This window comes from Amphiprion ocellaris, chromosome 12 (genome assembly GCF_022539595.1).
Source record: "Amphiprion ocellaris isolate individual 3 ecotype Okinawa chromosome 12, ASM2253959v1, whole genome shotgun sequence".
Taxonomy (NCBI): Eukaryota; Metazoa; Chordata; class Actinopteri; family Pomacentridae; genus Amphiprion; species Amphiprion ocellaris.
The window spans coordinates 35,826,361-35,851,721 of NC_072777.1; the positions used below are offsets into that span (position 1 = coordinate 35,826,361).

Genomic DNA, 25,361 nt, shown 5'->3' on the forward strand with positions numbered 1-25,361 from the left:
TATTTAAACGGGGCTTCAAACATCATCTTAAACTTGCTGTTTGCTATCAGAATGCCTTCGTTTACACTTTATTTCTTGTGAAATAATCCTGTAGCTGCACAATTTTATTTCATTTAATCAGAATATCAGTGCGTCAAAAAAGTAAAAACAGATAAATGTAATGATGTAAATCAGTATAAATAAATATCTATGTACAGTCTGTAGAAATGAAGTAGCAGCAAGAATTTATCAGTAAACACAAAGATTAATGTCATTTTATTCTGTTAAAGTCATAAATTATAAAGATATACAAGAGTATAAATAAATGATATGTTTGAAAAATTCATCTAAATCAGTCTATTTTGATATTGTGTGAGAAATTAAGCAGCAGGAAGAATTCAGCAAATTTTTAATTAATTCAAGAGAAAAAATTACTTATTTTTTTCTGTCAAATCGTAAATTATGAAATAATTAAATACATCTTCCAACTTAGGAAAGTCAGTTTCTATGTTAGAGATTTTTGTGTTTATTTGTTTCCCAACCAGTATTTATTATTTAGTCAAAAAATATTAATGTAATTCTTGCATTGTTCTTTTGTTGTTTTGTGTCTCATTTTTGTAATATTTTGTCTTGTTTTTGTTGTTTTTTTGTCTGATTTTGTATCATTGTTTTGTCCTTTTTGTCAGATTTTTGTCATTTTGTGTTTCTTTAGTCGTTTTCTGTCGTTCTTTCTCTCGCTTGTTTGTCTACTTTTTGTCATTTTCTCGCTTTTGTCATTTTTTATCTTGTTTGTCATTTATGTAATTCTTTGTCTCATTTTTGTCCATTTTTTTTTCGCTTTGTAACTTTTGTCTATTTTTTTGCCTCTTTTTTGTCATTTTGTGTCTCATTTTTGTAATATTTTGTCTCATTTTTGTTGTTTTTTTGTCTTTTTTGTGTCTGACTTTTGTCGTTTTGATTTGTGTAAATCCTCTATGGTTCAGTTCCAGACTTTAGGTGGACTTTATGGGACTTTTTGGGAGATAATCTCCATGCACAGACGGCTAAAAGTGAGTGGTGTTTTCTGTAAATGTCACCCCGGACTTTAGAGACACGAAAGCCTCTGAACAATAACGACAGACACGACTAGGGTTTATTACTTTTAATCAATTCAGCTAGCTACAAAATGTCCACCACTTCACACACTGACAGGATACAGAGAGGGAGTCTTTAATATTACATGCGTTGAGGACATCAATCTCACAGTTTAACCTATTGTGTCATTCAGGTTTAGGTATTTAATCACCTTACTCTAACTACTCGACATTTTGGCGATTTGGTGTGCATAGCTCTAAAGTACAGAAGCAACAAAAAAAACCCTTTTGTATGTATTTTTTTGTTCCAGAGTATAGTTATCATCGTTATTCAATAGCATCATTATTTTTACCAATAACAAACCACACGGGGAGAATAAACTTACAGATACAGTCTTCTTATAAAAGTAAGGTCTTTCAGAAATATGCGTCTTTGCTTTACATTGCAAACGTTTATTTTTTTTCAGAGCATCCAAAACCTATGATACAGTACACAACCAGCCCTCATCTCTCACCACAGAGTCGACATCTTCATCACTGAACTGCATAATCATTTAGAAAACAGGTCTTTTTTTAGTTTTTTTTTTTTTTGCAATACAACCCCAAGTCCTCGTATTTTTTTCAACTCCATCTCACTTTTTTGATCCCTTTTGCATTTATTGTACAACGAGATGGTCACAGTCGGTAAATATATCGAGACAGAAAGAGTGGCACTATTGCAAACTTGCAGGAGTATGGAACGATCAACTGTGTCCTAATACTGAGCATGCGTTTTGTCAATTTGCTACTGCCATGTTATCATTTTTTATATATATTTTTCAGACAGGTTTTATTTATAAGACTAAAATCTACCATTTGTCATGCAGAGAACGCACAATTCACATCACTTGGAATGCAATGTCTAATACAGCTACAGAGAGTCTAGTTGCACATTGTCTAAACAGTAACTCAGTATGATTGCAATGAAGGAAAATGTACCAACGACTGCCCTTGTTCTGATTGTAAGTGCTCTTTGCTATCCCCTTCGACCATACCGACAGCTTAGCAAACCTTCACTCGTGTTTTTCCATCGGTCTTCTCCCTTTTTTTTAGTCGTGACAACACCAAAATAAGAAGGAGCATGACAGTAGCCTAAATGGAATGACAGAGTTTTACTAAGACGATACTGAGATACTGGAAAGGAAAAAGAACCAAAACAAACAGCTTGTATAGCATTCCTATTATATACTTGTCATCCAGAGCAGTGTACTTTTAAATATATATATATATATATTATATATGATATATTATAATATATGATATATATATATATATATATTTTGATAAAGAGAATAAAAACTTCACAAGTGAGCTAGAGCCATCAAGTCAGCACTATATACAACCTTTGGAAAGAATGATATACGGAGTATAAGAAATCATCTTTTTACGAGGACAATCATCTTGAAAAAGCTCGACAGACGACACACAGAACAACATTTACAATGGGGAGGGGAGGTGATATGTGCATGTGTGCAAACCTAGAAGGTCAATACCATGATGAAAGCATGTCAGCGCCTGTCGATGTGCAGCGCGGGACGCCGGGACGATCACGCTCTGGGCTCAGGGCGTCTAGCCACTGCCCAGCATCTTTGTGGCGCGCTGGTTGGCCTCGTCAATCCTGGTCTTGTTGGAATCAGCCTGGAAGAGGGAGGGAGGAAGGAAGGAAGGAAGGAAGGAAGGAAGGAAGCAGAGGGATGTTAGTTTGGCTGGATCGGATGGTGTCTTCATCTGTTTATGGTGGGTAGTGATGGAGTGGAATCTAAGTCACTAATGATGGACCAGAGTCTAAGGCTGGACCGTGTTCAAACACTGAAGATCTTTTAAAAGTTATAAGTTCTTCCTATGAAAATGGTCCCATCAGGCCTTAAAATGGTTTAACTGTAACTCAACACAGTTGCTCCCTCTAGAATGTGCAGATCTAGGAAGTCCCAACTTCTTTCTACACTAGTGGAATCTAAGTCACTAATCATGGACCAGAGTCTAAGACTTGACCGTGTTCAAATGTCAAAGATCTTCAAAAATCACCAGGAGAAGTCAGCATTCAGAGGCAGCAGGATTTATTGTGGACAGAAACCCAGGAGTAGTTCTTAGCAGTGATTAACAGCCCAAGAAAAACCAGACATACTGAGCTGAGCTTCATTTTAGTATGAATGTAAATGGACATATTGGTGTATATTTATTCTAAATCATGTATACTATTATTATTATTATTGCTATTATTATTATTACTATTATCGTCATTATTGTTGTTTATAAATGGCAGTATTTTGAAGAAGCAGAATGAATAGATTTGCAATCATTGTGGAAGGAGAAGGGGTGGGATTAGATCAGCTCTGACTTCTTCCTGCTCCTTTTTGAGCAATTTATTCATTGTCTTTTGTTGTTGTTTTCTTTTTATGTTGAAAAGTTCAAAATAAACTTTCAAAAACAAAGAAAATGTTTTACTCCTACGAACTCAAGTAAAAAACTGAACACAACAGAAGACTTTACAGAACTCTATAGTTGTGGTGTTTACTGAGGTAGAATCTAAGTCACTAATGATGGACCAGAGTCTAAGACTGGACTGTGTTCAAACGTTACAGATCTAAATCTACTGGTCAGATCATGACCTCAGGTTATCATATTCATCCCTAGATCTCATCAGGTTATCATTGGGTCATGTTTTATAGAGAACATGTCCAGACATGTTCAGACTTTGTCCTATTACTTTGATTTCATGCATATTATACCTTTATGTGTTGTTATGTTTCTGATACACCTCTTTTTAAAGTTATATTGCTTAAGTTTACACCATTATGTTATATAGGAGCACTGATGTAATAAAGCCTTCTTTAGAACTGCCTCTGTTTGGACACACAACCCAGTTCAGCTGCTAACTGAGCAAATCTGAAGAAATCCAAGAAGGTGCAGCAACTTTAAATGTTGTTTCTGGTTTCGTTTTTTGGAGAAGAGGTGAATCATAAAGTCAGTATTTATAAAATATGAGTTATAGCTAGAACTGGTCAAGAACTCAGAATAAAGACAAACAGATCTGTAATCACAACAGACTTTTTTATATTATTTTTTTTAAACCTAAGAACTGTATTTGCTGTGCTTGTGGCTTCTTAGTTTTGGTAAATCTGTGAGATCATGTTTTAAAATAAATAATAATCTTGAGGCTATAACTAAATATAATTAGGTAATTATGGATATGGTGGTTAAAAATCAATGAAATGAATTGGAAATATTGAGATATGTGTCTTTTATCCCCTATGAAGTCAAAGGTGAGGTAAATGGAATGTTTAATGCATAATAAATGTGAAACGGCTCTAAAGTCAGTGCTTACCTTCTCCATGATCCTGTCGATCTGGCGGTTCTGGGTGTCGATCTCGTTGCCCATGTCCAGGGCCATGTGGCGCAGGTTTCCGATGATGCCGCCCACCTGCTCCAGGTTCTCGTCCATCTCATTTTCCCGGGCATCGTCTGTTACCCTGAAGGCAGGAGGGTGAGATTTAAATACTGCAGCGTCTGCAGGAACAAACACGCCTCATGTTGCTGCTACCACCTGGTGGGAAACTCTGATTTCACCTCTGATTCTCACAGTCTGACCTCAGGCTCTGCTGCTTTATTTTATTTTGTGTTAGCTGCTGCTCATAATACTGACTGGAAGTAAACTGGAAGGTTAAATATTGCAGACTGCAGTGACACCACAGTATTTTCTATGATATTATCTGACACCCAGCATTAGTTCAACTCAGTTTATGGAGTCCTTTAAGCTCCAGAGGCTGTTTTATGTTCAGTCTAGAATACAGATAGAAATAAAAATCTTTCAGTATGAGTCTGAAATAGAAAATAAAACTGTATGTGATCTAAACCTATTGTTGCTATTATAAAGAACTGTAAAGTATCATCTCCAGCCAACAAATATAAGATATTAATTTAGTTTTTGTTCCAAAAAATGGTGATACCAGTAAAAAAGGTATCAGGACACTCACATATCCATCTGATAGGCTTCCAAGTATGAAAGCAGATTAATTTTTGTATAGTATGCAGTGTTGGAATCAGATTATATTTGTAACTCATCGAGGTTCTTAAATTCGGTAATCACATGACAACTGCTAAACAGTTACCGCTCTGTTTGATGGTTTTCACCAACTTTGCTTTTGGTTTTGTGGTTCTACTTTATCCAAAAGCATAAAAGAAAGCGCTGGTGTTATTAAAATAAAGCATATGTGAGGTTTAACTTTATATTCTGAACTGGTAACTAAACGACTGTGATGTTGTGGCATCATTCTGAGTAATGACATCAACTCTCCTGGTGTTGAACGAAGGTGTTGACTGAAGACTCAGTCAGACTGTTTCATTTTAGTATTCTGATGATGTATTGAAACAGACAACAAAAGGGGAATAATGAATTCATCTTTTGATCTCTTGTTCTCTGATCATTTTAATTCCTCTTCATGTCTCTGGCTTGGTGGTTCTGACCTTCAGAAGACTTTTAAAATAAAACGTGGAGCTGCCATTTGGAGATCCTTCGGAGCTCCAGAGGACATGATAGTATTTTCAGTGACAAATAAACAGATCAGTGTTTGATGAAAGTGAGATTTTGAAGGTCTTGACTTTCTGCATTTTCCAGAACTTTCAACCACATCTCAGCAGAGAACATTAAAGGTCTGCTTAGTAGGGTTTCCTGGAGCTTTCAGTTGCGCCACATGGTCCTCCTCAGTGGATCACTATTAAAACGTGTCATCTAATGGTGCACTTACTGGCTCTTTTCCAGATCTTTCAGCCACCCCCCATGGTCCTCCTCTGCAGACATAGTTAGCTTACATCCAAGCTAATTCCAGAGCTTTCAACCACATTTCATTTTATTTTTCTGCAGATAAAATTGGTGCATAATGTATTCATTTTTCCATGCTAATTCACTAAACGGCTAATCTTTGGAAAGAATACTTTGGCATTTTTGGAAGTATTTTAATTAAATTAGAAGACTGATACCATGTTTGTAGATTGTATGGAACCAGGATTTGGTTTATTTGGTGTTGCTGGTTAAAATGGTGAGTCTATCTCAGTGTGAGAAGTCTCAATGTTGACTTCTTGTATCTTTTGCTTTAGCTGGATAAAAAAACAACTAATTTGTAAAAGCAGCAGGTTTCGGCCGTAAACTTCACATTTACTAGTAAATTAAGCCTCATCCTCCAGTTGCGAACAAAGCAAATAAGCATATTCTGTGGCTGTACATGCATTGGCGGTATAGCGGTTAGCATAGCGGTTAGCATAGCTGCCTTCCAAACAGCTGACCTGGGTTCGATTCCCGGCCAATGCAAATATTTAGATGGTGCTATTTCTGGTCAGAGGATCAAGGCCCTGATATCTCCAGGGAGCTGTACAATGACACCAATTAGGATATGTGAAAACAACATTTCATCATGCTGTAAAAATGTATTCGTGACTAATAAAGGCTTCTTCTTTGCCCTTTCATGGTTCCGTGAAATAACAAACTGATAAGCGGTTTCCATTAAACTGTGTATCTAGTTTTATGTCTTCATTTTAAGGCCTCCAGTTGCCTTCTTACTGGTTTTAATAGACAACATCTCATCCCTCCTATCCTGGTTTCCCTCCAGCGGCTCCCTGTTGGTTTTAGAATTGATTTTAAGATTTTACTGATCATTTTTAAAGCTCGCCAGGGTCTAACCCGAGCTCCATTTATGATCTGCTGACCCCGTATGATCCTGCTGCAGCCTCAGATCTTCAGGTGGATCCTTCTGGTTGTTCCAAAGTTGAGGGTTAAATCTAAAGATGGCTGAGCGTTCTCCATCAGGACCTCCACTTTAGAACCACCTGCAGAGTCACTAACTTCTTTTAAATCACTTCTTAAACCCACTTTTACAGACTTGCTTTTATGTGAGGTTTACTTTCAGCTTTACTTAGTTTTAGTGTTTTATTCTGTATTATGTCCTGTTTATTTCAGATGTTCTCTCTGGTTTTATTTCACTTTTAGCTGCCTGGTTCTTTGGTGTGATGTCATCTTTCTAATTCTTTAATTCTCTGTTTTTTTCTTAATTTTAATTTTAACCCTAAATCTTATTCTTTCATTTTCAAACTGCCTAGTTCCTTTGTTGGCTATGATTGCTAATCTAGCTAACTATTAATCTAATTTATTGTGATTTTTGCTATTTATTTTAACTGACTGCTCTGACTTGTCTCCTATAATCCTTGTCTGATTGTCTGTGTTTTAACTGTAAAGCTCTTTGTGACGCTGTTCTTAATAATAATAATAATAATAATAATAATAATAATAATAATAATAATAATAATAATAATAATAATAATAATAATAATATTTTATTTGTGAGCGTCTTTCTCGACACCCAACGTCGCTTCACAAGAGAAACAAATGCAACAGAGCAGATGAAAACAGCACTAAAGGGTGCTATATAAATGAAGTTATTGTTACCTGCGGATGAAGCCTCCGCTGATGGCCATCTGTTCGCGTTCGTCCACCACGCGTGCCGGCTGGCTGGCCACCACCCCGTCCTGGTTGTTGCCCCAGGCCTTGCTGGCTCCGCTCTTCATCCTGGGTTTCATCGGCAGCGACGGAGGAGAGACGGTTAGTCAGACAATTCGACTGACAGCTCATCATTTACCTCAACCAGGCTGGCTTCCCATTAGTCACATCTACAAAGAGAGCCTTGGACTTGAGGCGGTGCAGCAGCATTTAGAGACATTTATCAATCAGCTGACACAAAGGTGTTAACTGGTTTCATGCATCCAGCACAGAAATATATGGGGGGACTAGACTAAGTCAAGCAAAGCATAGCAGGCATGGACTGGTTGGTAGACTGGGTTTAGTAGGTTCATTCACCAGTAAAGTGTGTGATGTTATATCATGTAGGAATATAACATGCTGTTCAGAATCAGGCAGGCCTTGTATGCTGAGTCAACTTTGGTGTCGTCTAGATCTGCTGCAACATTTAGTGTCTTTTCTCCTGTTTCTCAACCCAACCTACTACTAATAAACCCCACCCCACTCCAACAGTTACATGTTCCAGTGTGACAGAGAACAGAGAAGAGACAAGGCTTTCAGCAGACACACAACACAGAGTGAACAGGACCGTCACAGTGTTAGGAGGGACGACGATTAATGCAGAGAACAAACTGCGACAGAAGGAAACCAAACAAAACAAGAAAGTGGAGGGAGTCGGTAGAGAGTAACACCTAGACCTCCTGTAAGACCCCAACCCAAGCCTGGATGAATGTTTTCTGTTTTCTGTTCAGTTTGAGATGCCAGGTAGCAACATGAACATGAACGGCGGCTTTCTAAACGTCCCTTCACTGCTCCTGTCAGGTCAGCCTCAGCTCTGGGGGAGGTAACAGTGACGGGGCGTCTTTTCATCGCTTTAGTTGTCGTTTCATCTCCTGAATCTTAACCCTCATGTCGTCCTGCGGGTCAAAACTGACCCATTCTAAAGTGTGAAAATGTGGAGAAAAAAAAATAAAAATTTGCACAGTGAAACTTCTGATGTCCACATTTTCAACATTTTTGGGAAATCTTTGAACATGTTTTGGTGGAAAAAAAAGAAATTTTAAAAATGTTTCTTAAGAACATTCACATAAAAATCAACCAAAATCCAGTGATTTGGTTGATTTTTATGTGAATGTTCTTAAAGAAAATATTAGAAGTTTTACTGATATATATGGAATCACTTTAGATATTTTTAGTTTTTTTTGGAAGATTTTTACTCATTTTTTGAAAATATTTACAAGAATTTTCTTGCCAAATTTGGGGGATATTTTTTTAAATAAAGCTTTTAAGGGAAACTTTTAAGGAATTATTGGAATTTTCTTCCTGAAGGTTTTGCAAATTTTCAGAAATGTGGGGAATTTTTTTGCAGAATTTTTGGATTTTTTCCAGACAAGGAAACAATATTTTTTGGTGCCTGTAAATGAGGACAACAGGAGGGTTAAGGCACTTTGACAGCTTTCACCATCCTGAGATGAATTTGTCCTGCATCCACTCAGCAGCGCTCTGTCCTTCCTCTGCTGGTGTTCTGAAATGTTCTGGTGTCGGCTGCTGAGTTTCTCTTTAACCTGGGAGTGCTGAGTGCATGTATTCTAGCTGTATCAGGATGGCGATGGCTCAGCCTCCTACACTGCTTTTATTAATAGAAACGGACTGAGGCGAGGCTTCGTTAGCATCCCCGCTGACACACACCAGCATCAAAAACACACACACTACCCTCGTCTGAGTCCTTTCTCTTTCAATCTATTTTCTTCGTCTCTTCAGCTTTCTGTCCACCAACGGATATAATTCACATCTCTAATCAGCTTTGCCGTGATTGAGCCGTGATGATCTGATTAGATCCTTTGCAGATCCAGACTCTCTTCATTCCTGGAGTTGGCTGCATTTCAGCGACCCACCAATTGCACAAGCAGACAGAATATGGAGGAATTAAGCTCCTAAAAAACCCTGAAGTCAGCCAGTTCTGAGAGACAGCCTGCATGCTGAGAGGATTATGGAATGCAGCTGACAAAAAAACCAACGAAAACATGTGGCTTTTGTCGTTCTAGCGTCCATCTAGGTGTGCGTTCACTCTGAGTCGACTTCCCAGCAGGCTATCATGCCCCTACACTGCAAAAACTCCACCTTACCAAGTCTATTTCTCTTATTTTTAGTCAAAATGACTCATCCCACTGGATTTAAGATAAATTCATTTAACAAGAGACATTTCAGCAGATGGAGGGACTTGTTTTGAGACAATGCATCTTAAATATCTTGTTTAGTCAAACAATCTTGAAATGATCTTGTTTTGAGTTGAATTTTACAAGAAAACTCAAAATAAGTTTAACCCTCCTGTCGTCCTGCAGGTCAAATCGACCCGTTTTAAAGTTTGAAAATGTGGGAAAAAATATATTTTCACAGTGAAACTTCTGATGTCCACATTTTCAACCGTTTTGGGAAATAACTGAACATTTTTTTGGTGGAAAAAAAGAAATGTTAAAAACGTTTCTTAGGAACATTGACATAAAAATCAACCAAAATCCAGCAAATTTCACTGGATTTTGGTTGATTTTTATGTGAATGTTCTTAAAGAAAATATTAGAAGTTTTACTGATATATATGGAATCACTTTAGATATTTTTAGGATTTTTTTGGAAGATTTTTAATCATTTTTTGAAAATATTTACAAGAATTTTCTTGCCAAATTTGGGGGATTTAAAAAATAAAACTTTTAAAGGAAATTTTTAAGGAATTATTGGAATTTTCTTCCTGAAGGTTTTGCAAATTTTCAGAAATTTGGGGAATTTTTTTGCAGAATTTTTGGATTTTTTTCAGACAAGGAAACAATATTTTTTGGTGCCTGTAAATGAAGACAACAGGAGGGTTAATACATCTCAAATTAGGAGGTTACATGAAAGCAAAAATCTATTTGTGAGTGAAAAATGTTATTTTTTTTTGCATGTCTGGCTTATTTTAAGACACCTAAGCTTGACAATCCTGGTAAAATAGAGCTTTTCCCAGCTAATTTGAAGATCTCAATATTCTAAATATCATCATATTTCAAGAAATCTTCCCAAGACATTTTTCACTTGTTCTATTTTTTCACTTATTTCAAGATAAAAGTTCCTTGAAATCAGTTTTTTCCTTGTTTTGAGAGGATCATTTGTCCAGTGTGTGAGATCAGGCTGACCTACATGCGATCCAGTTGTCCAGGGGAGAGGGAAGCTCAGCGAACAGCATCCAGAGCAGGATGAAGCTCATGGAGCACAGCGCTCTGCAGAGAAACTGCAGCAGAACCACGGAGGAAGACGAGGCAGCGGTGGGCCGGATCGCTGCACGGAGCCGTGTTCAGACAGGAGGAACACGCTGTACATGCGCAGTGGCATGACGAGCCCGTTTTACACATCAAACACGCCTGCATCCCTGAACACGTCTCACTGCGCATGTGTCCTAACCCAGATTCCAGCGACACCAGAGCGCTCCAGGTTTCTGTCATCTCTGTTTTGCTGCGTTCACTGTCTTCCTTCCAGCCCTCACAGCTTCATCATGCAGCATTCTCCTTTTTCTCTTGTTTTTATTTCTCCTTTTACTCCTTTTGTCATGCAAAGACTTATATATTTATCTATTTATTTATGTGCTTTTGGACTTCCAGGCTATAAAATGACAAAATGATGTCTGAAATCATCCTGGATGTGTCCGATGGAACCATTTCTTTTTTTAACGCACGACAGTTTTGTCTTACAGCATTTTTTTCTTTTCTTCTTCCTTTCTTACATCTTTTCTTTCTGTTCTGTTCTGTTCATGCAAGGACTTCAGTTAACATGTATGCTATCTCTCTGCAGACTTTTGGACTTCATCCAGTTTATAAAATCTCAAAATTAGAACTGAAATCATCCTGGCAGGGTCATGTGGAACCTTTGCTTTTCTTCTAGCACTTGGCAGTTTTGTCATGCAGCTTTTCCTTTTTCTCTTGTCTTTATTTCTTCTTTTGCTCCTTTTGTCATGCAAAGACTTCTGTTAAAATATACATATTTATTTATCTCTGTGTGCTTTTGGACTTCCAGACTATGAAATGACAAAAAGACGTCTGAAATCATCCTGGATGATCCTATGGAACCTTTTTTTTTCTTTATTCTACCACTTGACAGTTTTGTCATGCAGTATTCCTCTTTTCTCTTCCTTTCTGTCTTCTTTTCCATCTGTTCTCATGCAAGGACTTTAGTTAAAATATAAATATAATTATCTCTGTGTGCTTTTGGATTTCATCCAATGTATAAAATCACAAAATTATGTCTAGAATCGTCCTTGCAGGGTCCAACAGAACTATTTTTCTTCTTTATTCTAGCACTTTGTTTTAGTTTTGTCATGCAGTTTTTCCCTTTTCTGTTCCCTTCCTGTCTTTTTTTCATTCTATGTATTTATTTCTGCATTCGTTTGGACTTCATCCAGTCGATAAAAGCCTTAAATAATGTCTGACATCATCCTGGCAGGGTCCTATGGAACTATTTTTTCAATGCTATAACTTTGTCTTAGTTTGCTGTTTACTCTTCTGGATTCTCTGATTTCAAACTAAAACATTTTTGACCATCTGCAGTCCCTAAAACATCTATTTTGCAGAGTTGCTCACTTCAGCAGAAGCAGTCGTAAATGAAACACAGAAAAGATTTGTTCACCACCATCATCATCATCATCATCATCATCCTCCTCTCCAGTGTTAACATCAGCATCATGATCGTAGCATCATCACAGGTAGCACTGCTGTTATGAGTTGCATCGTCATGCATGCATTCAGAAGGGTCATGCTCGCCACTCATTCCATGTCGTTGGTGGTTTAAATATGGTGGAGGTGGAGGGGAGGTGGTGTTTAAGGGGGTTAAAGGGGGTAAAAGAAAATAAAAAAGAAGAAGGTCTCGTTGCCTGCAAAAAAGCTGAGGATCTAGTGGATGTTAGAGCGGTGCGGTGGTGGCAGAGGTCATGCAGATGAGGAGAAGTGTCAAACAGTCCTGGACCAGGCTGGCCGAAGGCATTTTGGGACCCGAGATCAGCCGCAAGTCGACGCATTAACATGATCTGAGTGCCAAGATGCTTCGGGAGCCCCAGCCCTGCTCTTTTAGCTGAATCTGAGTGTTTTGTTGCAGATTTTGGGGAGGAAACAGCTGCAGTGAGAGCCTTGTAGAAGTCCCCACCACCCAGGAAGAATAAACCCTCTTCAGAAGGAATCGATGCTAGAAGAGGGACTTCTACAACGGCTCCACCCACATGTAAATGACTCCCATTATGAAGGTGTTTGGAGCAGTGGAAGCTCAGAGAATGTTGCACTTGGAGAAGGGCACTTTGCAGAAGGGCATTAAGAGGCACTTATTGATGAACCGTGGCTCTGGCTGTGTGGAGGAGGAGAGCATGTAGCACGTGGAGGACTGGACTTCATGGGATGTGGGTCTGTTTGCGCACGTCTGATTCAGAGATACTTGAATCTGGGAGGTGGACTGTGAGAGTTTGTTGGACAGTTTGTACTTTGGAAGAGACCAATCATGAGGCGACGGCTCAGACTGATGGGATGTTCAGTCATAGGAGGCACCATCAAAGCTGCTGCAGGAGCCCAAAATTATGTGTATGCATGTATTATCAGAATATCTAGTTGTTTTTTTGATTAAAGTCGAACTGAAATTAAATTGTCATAAAAACATACTCTACATACCACATATCAGTGACTTTTGCCATTATTTTCTCATAAAAATTGCGAATACCAATTTTTCTACATGCACTTCTGGTTTGGGCTGACAGTTCTGGTGCTGGTTAGCTGATTGGTGCACAACATTATTACAAGCTGCCAAGTCCCATCGATGTAGATCAGTCGTTCATACAACTTGTGGTGTTTCTTCCAAACACTGGACTAACATACAGAGTTGGGGTCGACCGTTGTTGGTTTTTTTCAGGGCCAATACTGACAGCGATTACCACTGAGCAAGCAATAAGCAACTGATATTTGGAATGAAATTTTTGAGTCAGAATTTAAAAAAGGACAAACACAAAACTTTATTGAATTTTCTTTTTTACATTTATGTTAAATGCTGAATGTCGGACACAATAATCAAGCAAGCTTGATAATCAGTGGACCCCTAGTATGGGATTCATGCTGTTAGTTCATTTTTTACTGGAACAAATAGTACATAATGCAGTTCTGGTTAGATCAGGGGTGTCCAACATGAGGCCCGTGGGCCACAAGCGGTCCTCCAGAGGGTCCAATCCGGTCCTCAAAGTGTAAAAATTCCAGAGAAGACATTAACTGCAGATTGTAAATTAGTAAAACTATAAATTTAAAATCATTTCTAGACCATGACAAGTTGTTTTGATCAGAAAGTAAAAAACTAGATTGTTCTTTGTTCTTTTGTGTCTCATTTTTGTAATATTTTGCCTTGTTTTAGTTGTTTTTTTTTTAGGTTTTTTGTCTGATTTTTGTCCTTTGTCTCACGTTTTTGTCATTTTGTGCTTTGCTTTATTCGTTGTTTTGCGTAGCGTTTTAGTCGTGGTTTTTTTTGTCTTGCTTGTGTCACATTAATTTTTTTTGGCACTTTGTAACTTTTTGTCTAATTTTTTGTCTCTTTCTTGTTTTGTTTCATGTTGTGTCATTTTTTATTGTTTGTGTCTCGTTTTTATAATATTTTGTCTTGTTTATGTTGTTTTTGTGTCTTTTTTGTCTGACTTTTGTGGTTTTGATCCTCCAGTAAATCCTCTATGGTTCAGTTCCAGATGACTAAATGTTGTGTTCCTTTGTAGACACTCTGTGATCTGGAAGTTGTAATGTGGAAATGATGAACTGAGGCTGAATGTTGCTGAACTTTAATTTATTTTTCTTAACAAATTCAGGTTGTTCATAATTTTTTGTAAAAAAGATAATTATTTAAATGTGAACATTTTCAAAACGTGTTTTTTTTGCACGAAAATAAAGGAAGAATTAGAGTTCTTTCTAGGTTATTATGCTGTGATTTGACTGGTCTGGAACACTTGAGTTCAGATTGGACTGAATGTGGAACCTGGACTAAGATGAGTTTGACTCCCCTGGTGTAAAGGGGCATTTTTAGCATCCATCTTTGAAAGATATCATCAGAGGTTGTGGTTTCTCCACACAACAATGAATAATTAGGCTTTCAGTTCGACTTTAAGCGCATATTGTGTGTTCGGGGAGATTTATAGTGATTTTAAAGCACATCATGTCCTCCTGTGTCCACCTCGCATGGATGACAAAGAGTCAGGGTTAATTTAGATGTGGAGCAGAGCGGACTATTGGCTGATGGCCATCGTGATGTCACTTCTACCTCGGTTATTGTTTTTTTTCATTTCTCAGGTATTCATCTCTTTATATCTTTGAATGGCAGGCAGGCAGGCAGGCAAGCAGCACCTACTTGTTACATGGACAGGAGCAAAGACCACAGAATTTCCCTAGATCGTTCAAATTCTTTTCTGCATCCTTCATGTCCTTATTGATTTGGTCCATTCCCTCCTCGATGCGCTCCAGTTGCTCTGATTAAACACAAGTCATTTATCCCCCACAGAAGGAAGCACGAGAAGAGAGAGAGAAGAAGAAAGAGGAGGAGAGGAAGAAGAAGAGAGATAAAGAGAGGACAAAGGAGAGAAGACAACAACTTCAGACACTATGATGAAAGAAAGTCAAACCAAAAAGAAAAATAAAAAGAGGAAAACTGGACGCCACCACATATGTAAAGAACCTTTGGGGCACGTTGTCAGTACCTACTTGTTACATGGACATATGAAAAGCCCACAGCATTTCCCTAAATCTTTTAAATTTTTCTCGGCTTCCTTCATGTCTTGGTTGATATGGTTCATGCCATCTTCAACACGATCGAGTTGCTCTGGTCAGGACAAAGGATGACAGTAGTGGAATGAATTTCATCGACTGGTTGACAGAAATATGAGAGTTTCCTGCATCAGGACTGAACCAGTGCATCCAGTCGCTGGGATAAAACACAATTATGTGCACTTCAGGAGTTTTTGGGCAAGAAAACGGTTTTTAAAAAAAGGCTCCAAAAATCAAATAATGACAGTGAATGTTATTTATCAGTCGACTCGCTGAATCTAGTTGAAATGTTTGGAGGAACAGTGAAGCATTTTTGGAAATGAGCTTTATCCACTTTCGTAAATGAGCAGATTAATACCACTCTGAGATATGATTCTACTGCCAGCAGACACAAACTGTAGAGAAAAGATGGATGTAGTCGCAGTGTAAAAAATTATCGGAATTTTACGGTGAAAAACTGTCAAACTATGACGGTAAAAATCAGTTTGAAACAGTTTGATGCAGTTTATTTAACACTGATTCACTGTAAACAGGTTAATCAGGAGAAATGTGTGATTTTTAGATTGTTTTTCTCTTAATAAAATACATTTCCTGCAATTTTTAATGGACAAAATGCTTTAATATGTAAAACAATACTGTAATTTTTGCATTTAAATCTAAAAATAATCCAGTTTTTCACAGTTAAATGTACATATTGTTGTATTGATAATGGAAACATGCTGCGATATTTAATTAACAAGTAACAAACTGCATTTATTACATGTAAAAAATACAGTTGGTTACTTAAGCTTTAATATTTATGACAGCTTTAACCACAGTTTTTGCTAAGAACACACATATTTAATCTTAAATACACTAACTGTTGTGCTGATGATGGAAAAATGCTGTAATATTTATAATAAGTTGCACAAATTGTGGTATTTTTATGTAAATTTTCTTTAGATATTTGGATGATGTTCATTTTGTCGTTAATTATCATAGGATAACTAATATATTAATTTTCTTTAGATTTTTTTTGTACAGTAAAACATGGAATGAAGCACGTTTTTAAAGCCTAAAATCAACAATATCGACACATTTCTTTACCGTAAATGTAGAAAATGTTTTACCGTGATTTTGTGGTAGCATTCTGGTGACCACAGCTGCTGGAATTTTACCATAAAAACAACTATTTTTTTTACAGTGTGGGATTATTCAGATATTTTTAGAGTGTATATATTAGTCTGTATCTGCAGATGAAAGTGTGATGGATGTTTCTAAACAGAAGAAGTTTTGCTGCCACCGTGGAACAAATTAAAAGTGTCCTCTTTAACTGATAACTGGTTTTGTGTAACTGGAGGTTTTCAGTCTGACTGGGTTCTGGCTGCTGATGGTGGATGGTGACGGCTCACAGAATTCCCATCCTGATCGTGATTAAAGGAAATACAGTGCAGGCAGAGTGTGAAAAGGGTGAGGCACGGTTAAATATGGAGCAGAAACTAGTTCGCTGACTTCCTCCGGTTTGTAAAATCCCTGGTTGGGATGCATTTATGTTAAAATATGCGTTGGGTTAGTGCCGCTGTTACGGTGGAATGAGGTTCTGAGCATAATTTACTCATTAAAGAGGGAAGGTTAAGGAATAAATGCTCAGTTTGGGTTTGATTCCACCAGAAGAAAACCACTACAGCATCCTACTGGGCCGTCGGAGGAGGGATTGGTTAGTGGATTGGTTTCCCTTTTTATAATTTACAACCACCGTAATAACAATATGATACTGCACAATGTAAATATTGTCATTTAAAGCTCTTTTAAAGTGTCTTTCTCATCGAAAAACTGCAGCTGACCAGGGATTGTACAAACCAGGACATGAGTTGATAGACAAGTGGTTGAATATTTTGTCATTACCAGCTAAATCGATCGTTTTTTTGTTGGTTTTTTTTTACACCTGGTGGAAGCGCCTCTATAACTGTTCTCAGATCTGTTCATCACAGGAAAGGCTAAAGACCGGATGGCCAGATTGTAATAATTAACGCCTCTGCTATACTGCAGGTCAAATTGACCTAATTTAAAGTAAAAACAAATCTAAAAAAAAACTGTTTCATGGATTTTTTTGCATGAAACTTCTCCTGCTTGGCTCAATAAGGTTAGTCAACATATAAAATGAAAATGGGGACAAATCCTAAATGTTTTAATTGCATTTAACCTATAAAAAAAGAAAAAAAAGTCATAATTGAATTCATAAGCCTGGCAATATTCTGTGTTTTTGTTCACTTGTCAAAAAAATAATTCAAGATGTAAAATAAAACTCTTAAAACATCAATGTCATGTAGGACTACTGTATTTTATGGGTACATCACTCCAATGTACATTAAAAAAGCTCTTTTTAATGAAAAACAAGTGAATTATCTTCATTGAACCGTGATCTGTGAGGCGTAAAGAACTCCACTGCACTAAATATTGATAGAAATGATTAGTAATGGAGCTAATAATGAGATATAAACAATGTTTTGTTGGAGAATTTTTGGTTTTCTGACACTTTTGGATGATTAAACATGCCCTGGAAGGATCATGGAAAGACCAGAGCCTTGTTATCAGACATATTTACAGAGAAGCTGCAGTAATTCTGGAGATTTTAACACCAACAGATCTGAGAAGAGCCTAGAAATCAAACCTCCAGCAGCTGCCACATTAACCCCGCTGCTTTCTGGATTATGCACTGATCTTTTTTTTTTTCTTTTTTTTACAGCAGTGGCATTAAATAAACCATTAAATATCCTTCACAGCGTCTGTTAATATTTGGCACTTTTGAGATTCCTTGAAAATGAAATAAAGCTGCGAGCAAATTAAAAGCAGAGTTAGGCAAAAAGAAAAATGTTAGCCAAAGGAAAGAGAAGATAAAGGAAGAAAGAAAACTCCCTCAGAAAGTTAAACCCATCACCAAACAAACAGAAACATGCGTTAAATCAAAGCCCAAACATTCATGAAAAAAATCTAAGGGGGAAAAATGAATTAGTTGGGAAATGCATTAAAATGAAAATAAGCAACTGCATGTGAAACAGTTCATCCATTCATAAGGATTTAACATGTGCAATTATACTGCTGCTTTTAGGTAAATGTAATCAGAATTTATGACTTCTTCTAAACATGATGACATGTGGTGGCTGGCTTACCTCCCTGCTCATCCAGCATAACCAGAGTCCTGATGCCGGCATCTTTGCTCTATTCCCCAGAGACGAGCACGAAGGAGGAAGAATAAATGAAACAGAGGTTAGTAAAGAATCTGCAGCAGCTCAGAGAATCATGAAAAACTAAACCGTCATTAATAGTTTTCATTTAACATCTCGTTTTATCAGCCTCTGTTCTGTATTTCATTTTATTAGATTAAACAGATGATTGATTTACAAGTATAGAATCAGTTGGACATTTGTCACTATTTCAGGATAGTTTGAGATATTTGCTCTTGCAGATAAACAGATGAGAAGATTGATTTCAATCTGTAACATAAAAAATGGAATGTCTCCATCTAGATGCCATGAAAAATAGGTTAGAAAGCTTTTAAATCCTGTCAATGCAGAATTTTAATGCCAAACTGCATTCTACTGCTTTATATTTAGTGTGAAAATATGAGAGAATGTATATATTTTCACAGATAACTCACAAATAAATCCCAAAAATGTTGAATTATTTCACTACTTGCTATTTAAAATCAAAATAGATTTTGAGAATCACAAAACAACTGAGCTCTCCTTCATATTTAGCACAAAAAACACAAGAGTACATGTATATTTTCAGGTTAATTCTCAACTCAGCCCCAAGAATGTTGAATTATGTCACTATTTGCTCTTTAAAATCACAGCTGATGTAGAGAAATCCAGATGTGCAGCGTGTAACTGTCCCGTTTCTGCATTTTAAACCCTCTGAGCTTCACTCTCAGCGTGTTTTCTGTAGATTAAACCTGCTGGGATCATGTGTTGATGCTGCTGTCGTCCTGCAGGATCACATTAGAATATTTTCATCTCCACACCAGCAGCTATTGATCAGAAGGTTCACAGGTCATTTGGTCATTCCACCTTAAGGAGGAAACATCTAAACAGCCCCCAGGAGATCAGAGCTATCAACACCGACAGCAAACCAGAGTTCTCATTAAAACCAAAACAACCTCCTTTACATTTCCTTACAAACGACAGAGTTAATGAAACATGAAGCCCAGCAGCCGTTTCTCAGGTTTTATTTTAAATCCTCTCTGGCTGTGGAACATCTAAAGCTGTTAGTGACTCATGTTCCGGTTTGGCTGGGATGCCAGCCAGTGGAAAGAGAAGAAACAGGACAGAAACCCTCCTCTTCCTCTAAGACGAGGCACCTGGCTGGGCCTGATAGGTTGAAATCAGATTATGGTGTGTCAGAGGAGACCCCAGCAAATGCTCCGGCATCGTTCCAGCACCATTCCAGCATCGTTCCAGCATCGTTCCAGCATCGTTCCGGCATCGTTCCGGCATCGTTCCGGCATCGTTCCGGCATCGTTCCAGCATCGTTATGGCATCGTTCCAGCACCGTTCCAGCATCGTTCCAGCATCGTTCCGGCATCGTTCCGGCATCGCTCCGGCATCGTTCCGGCATTGTTCCAGCATCGTTCCGGCATTGTTCCAGCATTGTTCCAGCATCGCTCCGGCATCGTTCCAGCATCGTTCCGGCATCGTTCCAGCATCGTTCCGGCATCGTTCCGGCACCGTTCCAGCATCGTTCCAGCATCGTTCCGGCATCGTTCCGGCATCGTTCCAGCATCGTTCCAGCATCGCTCTGGCATTGTTCCAGGATCGTTCCGGCATCGTTCCAGCATCGCTCCGGCATTGTTCCAGGATCGTTCCGGCATCGTTCCAGCATCGTTCCAGCATCGTTCCAGCATCGCTCCGGCATCGTTCCAGGATCGTTCCAGCATCGTTCCAGCACCGTTCCAGCATCGTTCCAGCATCGTTCCAGCATCGTTCCAGCATCGTTCCAGCATCGTTCCGGCATCGCTCCGGCATCGTTCCGGCATCGTTCCAGCATCGTTCCAGCATCGTTCCAGCATCACTCCGGCATCGTTCCAGCATCGCTCCGGCATCGTTCCAGCATCGTTCCGGCATCGTTCCAGCACCTTTCCGGCATCGCTCCGGCATCGTTCCGGCATCGTTCCAGCATCGTTCCGGCATCGCTCCTGCATCGTTCCGGCATCGCTCCGGCATCGTTCCGGCATCGCTCCGGCATCGTTCCGGCATCGTTCCGGCATCGTTCCGGCATCGCTCCGGCATCGTTCCGGCATCGTTCCGGCATCGTTCCGGCATCGCTCCGGCATCGCTCCGGCATCGTTCCAGCACCGTTTCTGCATCGCTCCAGCATCGTTCCAGCATCGCTCCGGCATCGTTCCAGGATCGTTCCGGCATCGTTCCAGCATCGTTCCAGCATCGTTCCAGCATCACTCCGGCATCGTTCCGGCATCGTTCCGGCATCGCTCCGGCATCGCTCCAGCATCGTTCCAGCACCGCTCCAGCATCGTTCCAGCATCGCTCCAGCATCGCTCCAGCATCGCTCCAGCGTTCCTGCTGCCTCCTCAGCGCTTTGGGAACGAAGCCACGCTGATGTTTGAGAGGCGAGGAGGGAGCAGGGTATAAATTATTCTGTAATTCAGTCAGCCGCTGTACAACACAATCCCAGAGCAGCTGAAATGTGTCCCAGAGGAAAGCCAGGAATAATCAGACATGATCCCAAACAGGACTGAAGACGAGTCACTGCGGCTGAGTCCGTCCAAACTGGTGTACGGTGAGGTTTCCATACGTCTCAGATGAAGCACTTTAGCCTCTCATAGGATTACTATGGAGCTGCAGCTACAAACCAATCAGATGTCAAATCTTAATTCACAGAAAAATCACATGAAAATCTACCAAAACCCAGCCAAATTCACTGGATTTTGGTAGATTTTCATGTGAATGTTCTTAAAGAAAATATCAGAAATTTTACTGATGTATATAGAATCACTTTAGATATTTTTAGGATTTTTTGAGAAGATTTTTACTCATTTTTAAAAACTATTTACAAGAATTTTCTTGTCAAATTTGGGGGATTTAAAAAAAAAAAAAACTTTAAGGGAAACTTTTAAGGAATTATTGGAATTTTCTTCCTGAAGGTTTTGCAAATTTTCAGAAATTTGGGGAATTTTTGGGCAGAATTTTTGGATTTTTTCACACAAGGAAACAGTATTTTTAGTGCCTGTAAATGAGAACAGCAGGAGGGTTAACTGTAAAGCTCTTTGTGAATGCTGTTCTTAAGGCTGCTATAAATAAAGTTATTATTATTATGTCTGATTAGATAATGTTACTTATTGCATAAATAAAGGTTGAATTTAAGAGCAGAAATCTTGCGTAATAATATGAATAACATGAATTCATGTCTGCTATTGTTGCAGTAAAGCGTTTCCACATAGAAGAGCTCAGATGAGACTAATTTTCATCTTACATAACCACTGATCTGAGGTCAGTCCTCCATTTTCTCACCCTCTCATATTTCTAGACCGTCTCCATTCGGGGAGGTTTTTCAGTAAGGTTTCTATTTGCTGTGCCTCGTCTCCATCCAGGAACGCTGCAGGACTGTAAACTTCCTCCTCCTCTGCCTGCAGTGATGCTGAGGATCGATATGACCTTGAGAGCAGCTCGGCCACCACTCCCTCCCCCAGCTGCCCACTTCTTCTTCCTCCCCTCTCCGGCCGCTCTCAGTTTATCACGGTATTATTTATGGGCATGAATGTTTCATGAGCAGATAAAGCCCTCCAGAGCCGTCGGTGTGTTTTCTCTCGGTGCGTTTCCAGTAATGTGCTGTTAGAACGGATCAGTCCTGCCCGTCAGCACTAATGGAAACCACAACAACGCTGCCAGGAAGGTCAATCTTGGATTTGATTCAGGTTTTTTTAATTTCCAGATCACATCAACACCATCAACACCTGATGTGCAGGACATGATTGAGTCAACAAGTCGTGTGATATCAGCAGCCAGAGAGCAGTGAGGGGCAGAATGAAGACTGGCTGCTAATAAAACACGCAACAATAGTTTGGCATCGTGGGAAATAGGCCTTTTTGGTTTCTTATTGAGATTTATATAAATATGTCATGTCTGAGTATTAAACATGAAGCTACAGTCAGGAGACAGTTCATTTAATAAACACTAGAATCAGGAGAAAACAGCTGCTGGGTCAATCTATAACCGAGGGACTCTTGAAGTCCATATATCTGCACATATTTTTATAAAAAGTAAAAATCTAATGTTTTTTTATGTTCATTATGATCATGTCTTTACAAATTCCATAATCATTTATTATGGAAACAATTATTTACTAATAAAAAATGACTGGATATCACTAAAATATCAACTAAATAACCGTCTGAATTTAATACCAACCACCTTCTAATGAGCTAAACAATAATAAAATGATTCAATTTTCAATGTATTTTTATTTGCTTTATTTATTTATATGGCGTCAATTCGCAGCATTTGTCACCTCATAGCAGTTTTCAACAATTAATATATGTAATATGATGAGACCTATTTCTTTCGTAACCCAGAAAATAAAGGAAAAGCCTAAAACATGTTGTGCGAGTCGAGTCGTATTTTAATAAAACTGTTATTTCCTTAATGTGAAAGGGGCAATTTTCACTCATATTAGGATATTTTCCCAAACTTAATCATGTGCATTTGATCCCTGAACAAAACCAACATTTAAAACAGGAAGTGAATCTAGTTCCTGCATGGAAATCCAGCTGCAGATTTATGCCTCTGACTCCTGATATGGACTTTATGACTCTTTCAAACCATTTCTTACTTTGTCCTACTGCTTTCCTACCTGGAGAAAACACATTTCAGTCCAAATTTTAATAAGAATGCAGTTTAGCTGTATAGGAATGTCATTTTTTGGAGACAGCAAATGATCATATTACCCAAAATGTCCGACTATTCCTTTCCTCATTAGTAGAGAAGAGACAATAACTGTTCAACTGTCTGATTCTAATTGTCCCTGGAACAGTGTTAATTGGTTTTCTGCTCCATACCAGTTGTAGCTGCTTCTTCTTGGGTATTACTGGTTTCTTTACGGGACTAATATAGACTCAAATCTAGAAGCAAATTAGGGAATAGTAAAATGTGTTGACTGAGAGCTAATAAGACGGTGCTGTGTTGAAGAACACAGAACAAACTACAGATGTTTTCCTTCAGTTGTATATTAACGCTACTATTGATAGTTTGAACAAAATACAAAACTAAACCATGAATCTTTTGGTCGGCAGAGAGCAGGAGAGCTGTTTGTAAATGCAAACTGTAGAAGACAGATTTACTGCAGAGCAAACCTGCATCAACACAACAAGCAGCTTCTTATTTGTGATCCAGTGCTGAGAAGCAGCCTATTGTCTTCCTGCTGCTGCTTTTTGCTACGAAACGAGAATAATTAAGGCATTGTGTAAAGAAACTGTCGCGGTAATGATGCCCTCCTACAGTAAAACATGACAAATAATGTCCAGTAGTTGGTAAAATGTAGATGATCTCATGTATGGAGGAGGAATTATCTGTCAAATACCAGCATGGACAGAAAAGTCTGTTGGTTTAACTAAATTTGTGCATCTGCTATTTCAGCTGGAGCCCTAATTGGTTAAAAATGAAAGTTTTAATAACAGTAACAAGATTAGAAAGCAGAATCAAAATTAAATAGCCTCATAGCTGTAATATTTAAACTTCTAAAGGTGTAAAAATGTTCTATATTTCTGCAGTCTTCTCATTTCTCAACTTCTTCTGCAGAACTCTTGATCAAATGTATAGAATCTCAGACGTGAAATATCTCCAGCATCACTGCATTACCTGTTCATTTATTATTATAATCATAAAGATAAAGTTTTCCTCCACTGAGGAGCTGTACACTGTAAAAAAATGGTCATAATAAACTGTCACACCATGACGGTAAAAATCTGTAAACTCTGAAACAGTTTGATGCCGTTTATTTAACACCGAAACTCCATAAACAGGTTAATCAGGAGAAAAGAGTGGTTTTTAGATTTGTTTTCTCTTGAAAAAATACATTTCCCAACTCCTGCACAGCTTTTAATGGAAAAATGCTGTAATATGTAGAACATTACTGTCATTTTTGCATTTAATTCTCTAAAAGAATCCAGTTTGTCCCAGTTAAATGTACATACTGATAACAGAAACACGCTGCAATATTTATGACAAGTAACACGGAGATTTCTGCATTTATTACATGTAAAAAATAAATTTTGTAGTGGTCAAATTGATGTACTTTTGTGTTAATAACGGACATATGTTTGAATATTTATGACAGCTTTAACAGCAATATTTGCTAAAAATACACATATTAAATGTTAAATACACTAAATGTTGTGCTGATTAAGGAAAAATGCTGTAATATTTATAAGTCACACAAAATTTTATTTTATATAGTATTTTCATGCAAATTTTCTAATTTTTAAAGGTTAAAACATCTTTTTTTTGCAGTGAAATATGGAATGAAGCACATTTTTTAACCCTAATATCAATACGTTTCTTTACTGTAAATGACTGTAATCTTACGGTAGCGTTCTGGCCACAGCTGCGGGAATTTTACCATAAAAAGAACTTTTTTTTAAAAAATGAGAGTGTTGTGGTTTTTCTTACCTCCTCCACCAGCTGCAGCATACGACGAGTGCTCTCTAGTGACTGTGGAGGAAGAAAAGGACACCATTAGTTTTCAGTTTTAATCATCCTGAAAACAAACATCTTCTCAGTTACACACACAAGAAAAAAGGTAGGAAATGTGTTCATTGAGTCGAGCCTGAATCAAAACAGAGTAGAGTCAACTGAACAATCAGCGGGACACGAGAAGGATCGATATCTGACGCTGATCCACACCAACTCCACATGAACTCACTGAGACAGACCGTCTGCAGACTCAGGGTTGAATATTCTCAACCTGATGATAGGAAATCATG

At 38.2% G+C, this 25,361-nt stretch overlaps 1 protein-coding gene across 2 annotated transcripts in view; it reads right to left on the minus strand.

Annotated features, from left to right (window-relative positions):
• Positions 1-1,105: 1,105 nt before the first annotated feature.
• The window catches only part of snap25a (synaptosome associated protein 25a), a 50,993-nt gene continuing 26,737 nt past the window's right edge, over positions 1,106-25,361 (minus strand). Inside the window, exons 3-8 of one of the 2 annotated variants that reach the window (XM_055015904.1) lie at positions 25,048-25,089; positions 18,538-18,586; positions 15,326-15,443; positions 7,528-7,647; positions 4,417-4,561; positions 1,106-2,729 (exon numbers count right to left, since the gene is read on the minus strand). In XM_055015904.1, the coding sequence (XP_054871879.1) occupies positions 2,661-2,729; positions 4,417-4,561; positions 7,528-7,647; positions 15,326-15,443; positions 18,538-18,586; positions 25,048-25,089 (543 nt within the window). In that variant the 3' untranslated portion in view covers positions 1,106-2,660. Of the gene's footprint in view, positions 2,730-4,416; positions 4,562-7,527; positions 7,648-14,975; positions 15,094-15,325; positions 15,444-18,537; positions 18,587-25,047; positions 25,090-25,361 lie in introns of both variants that reach the window. The other variant, XM_055015903.1, reaches the window with a different exon arrangement.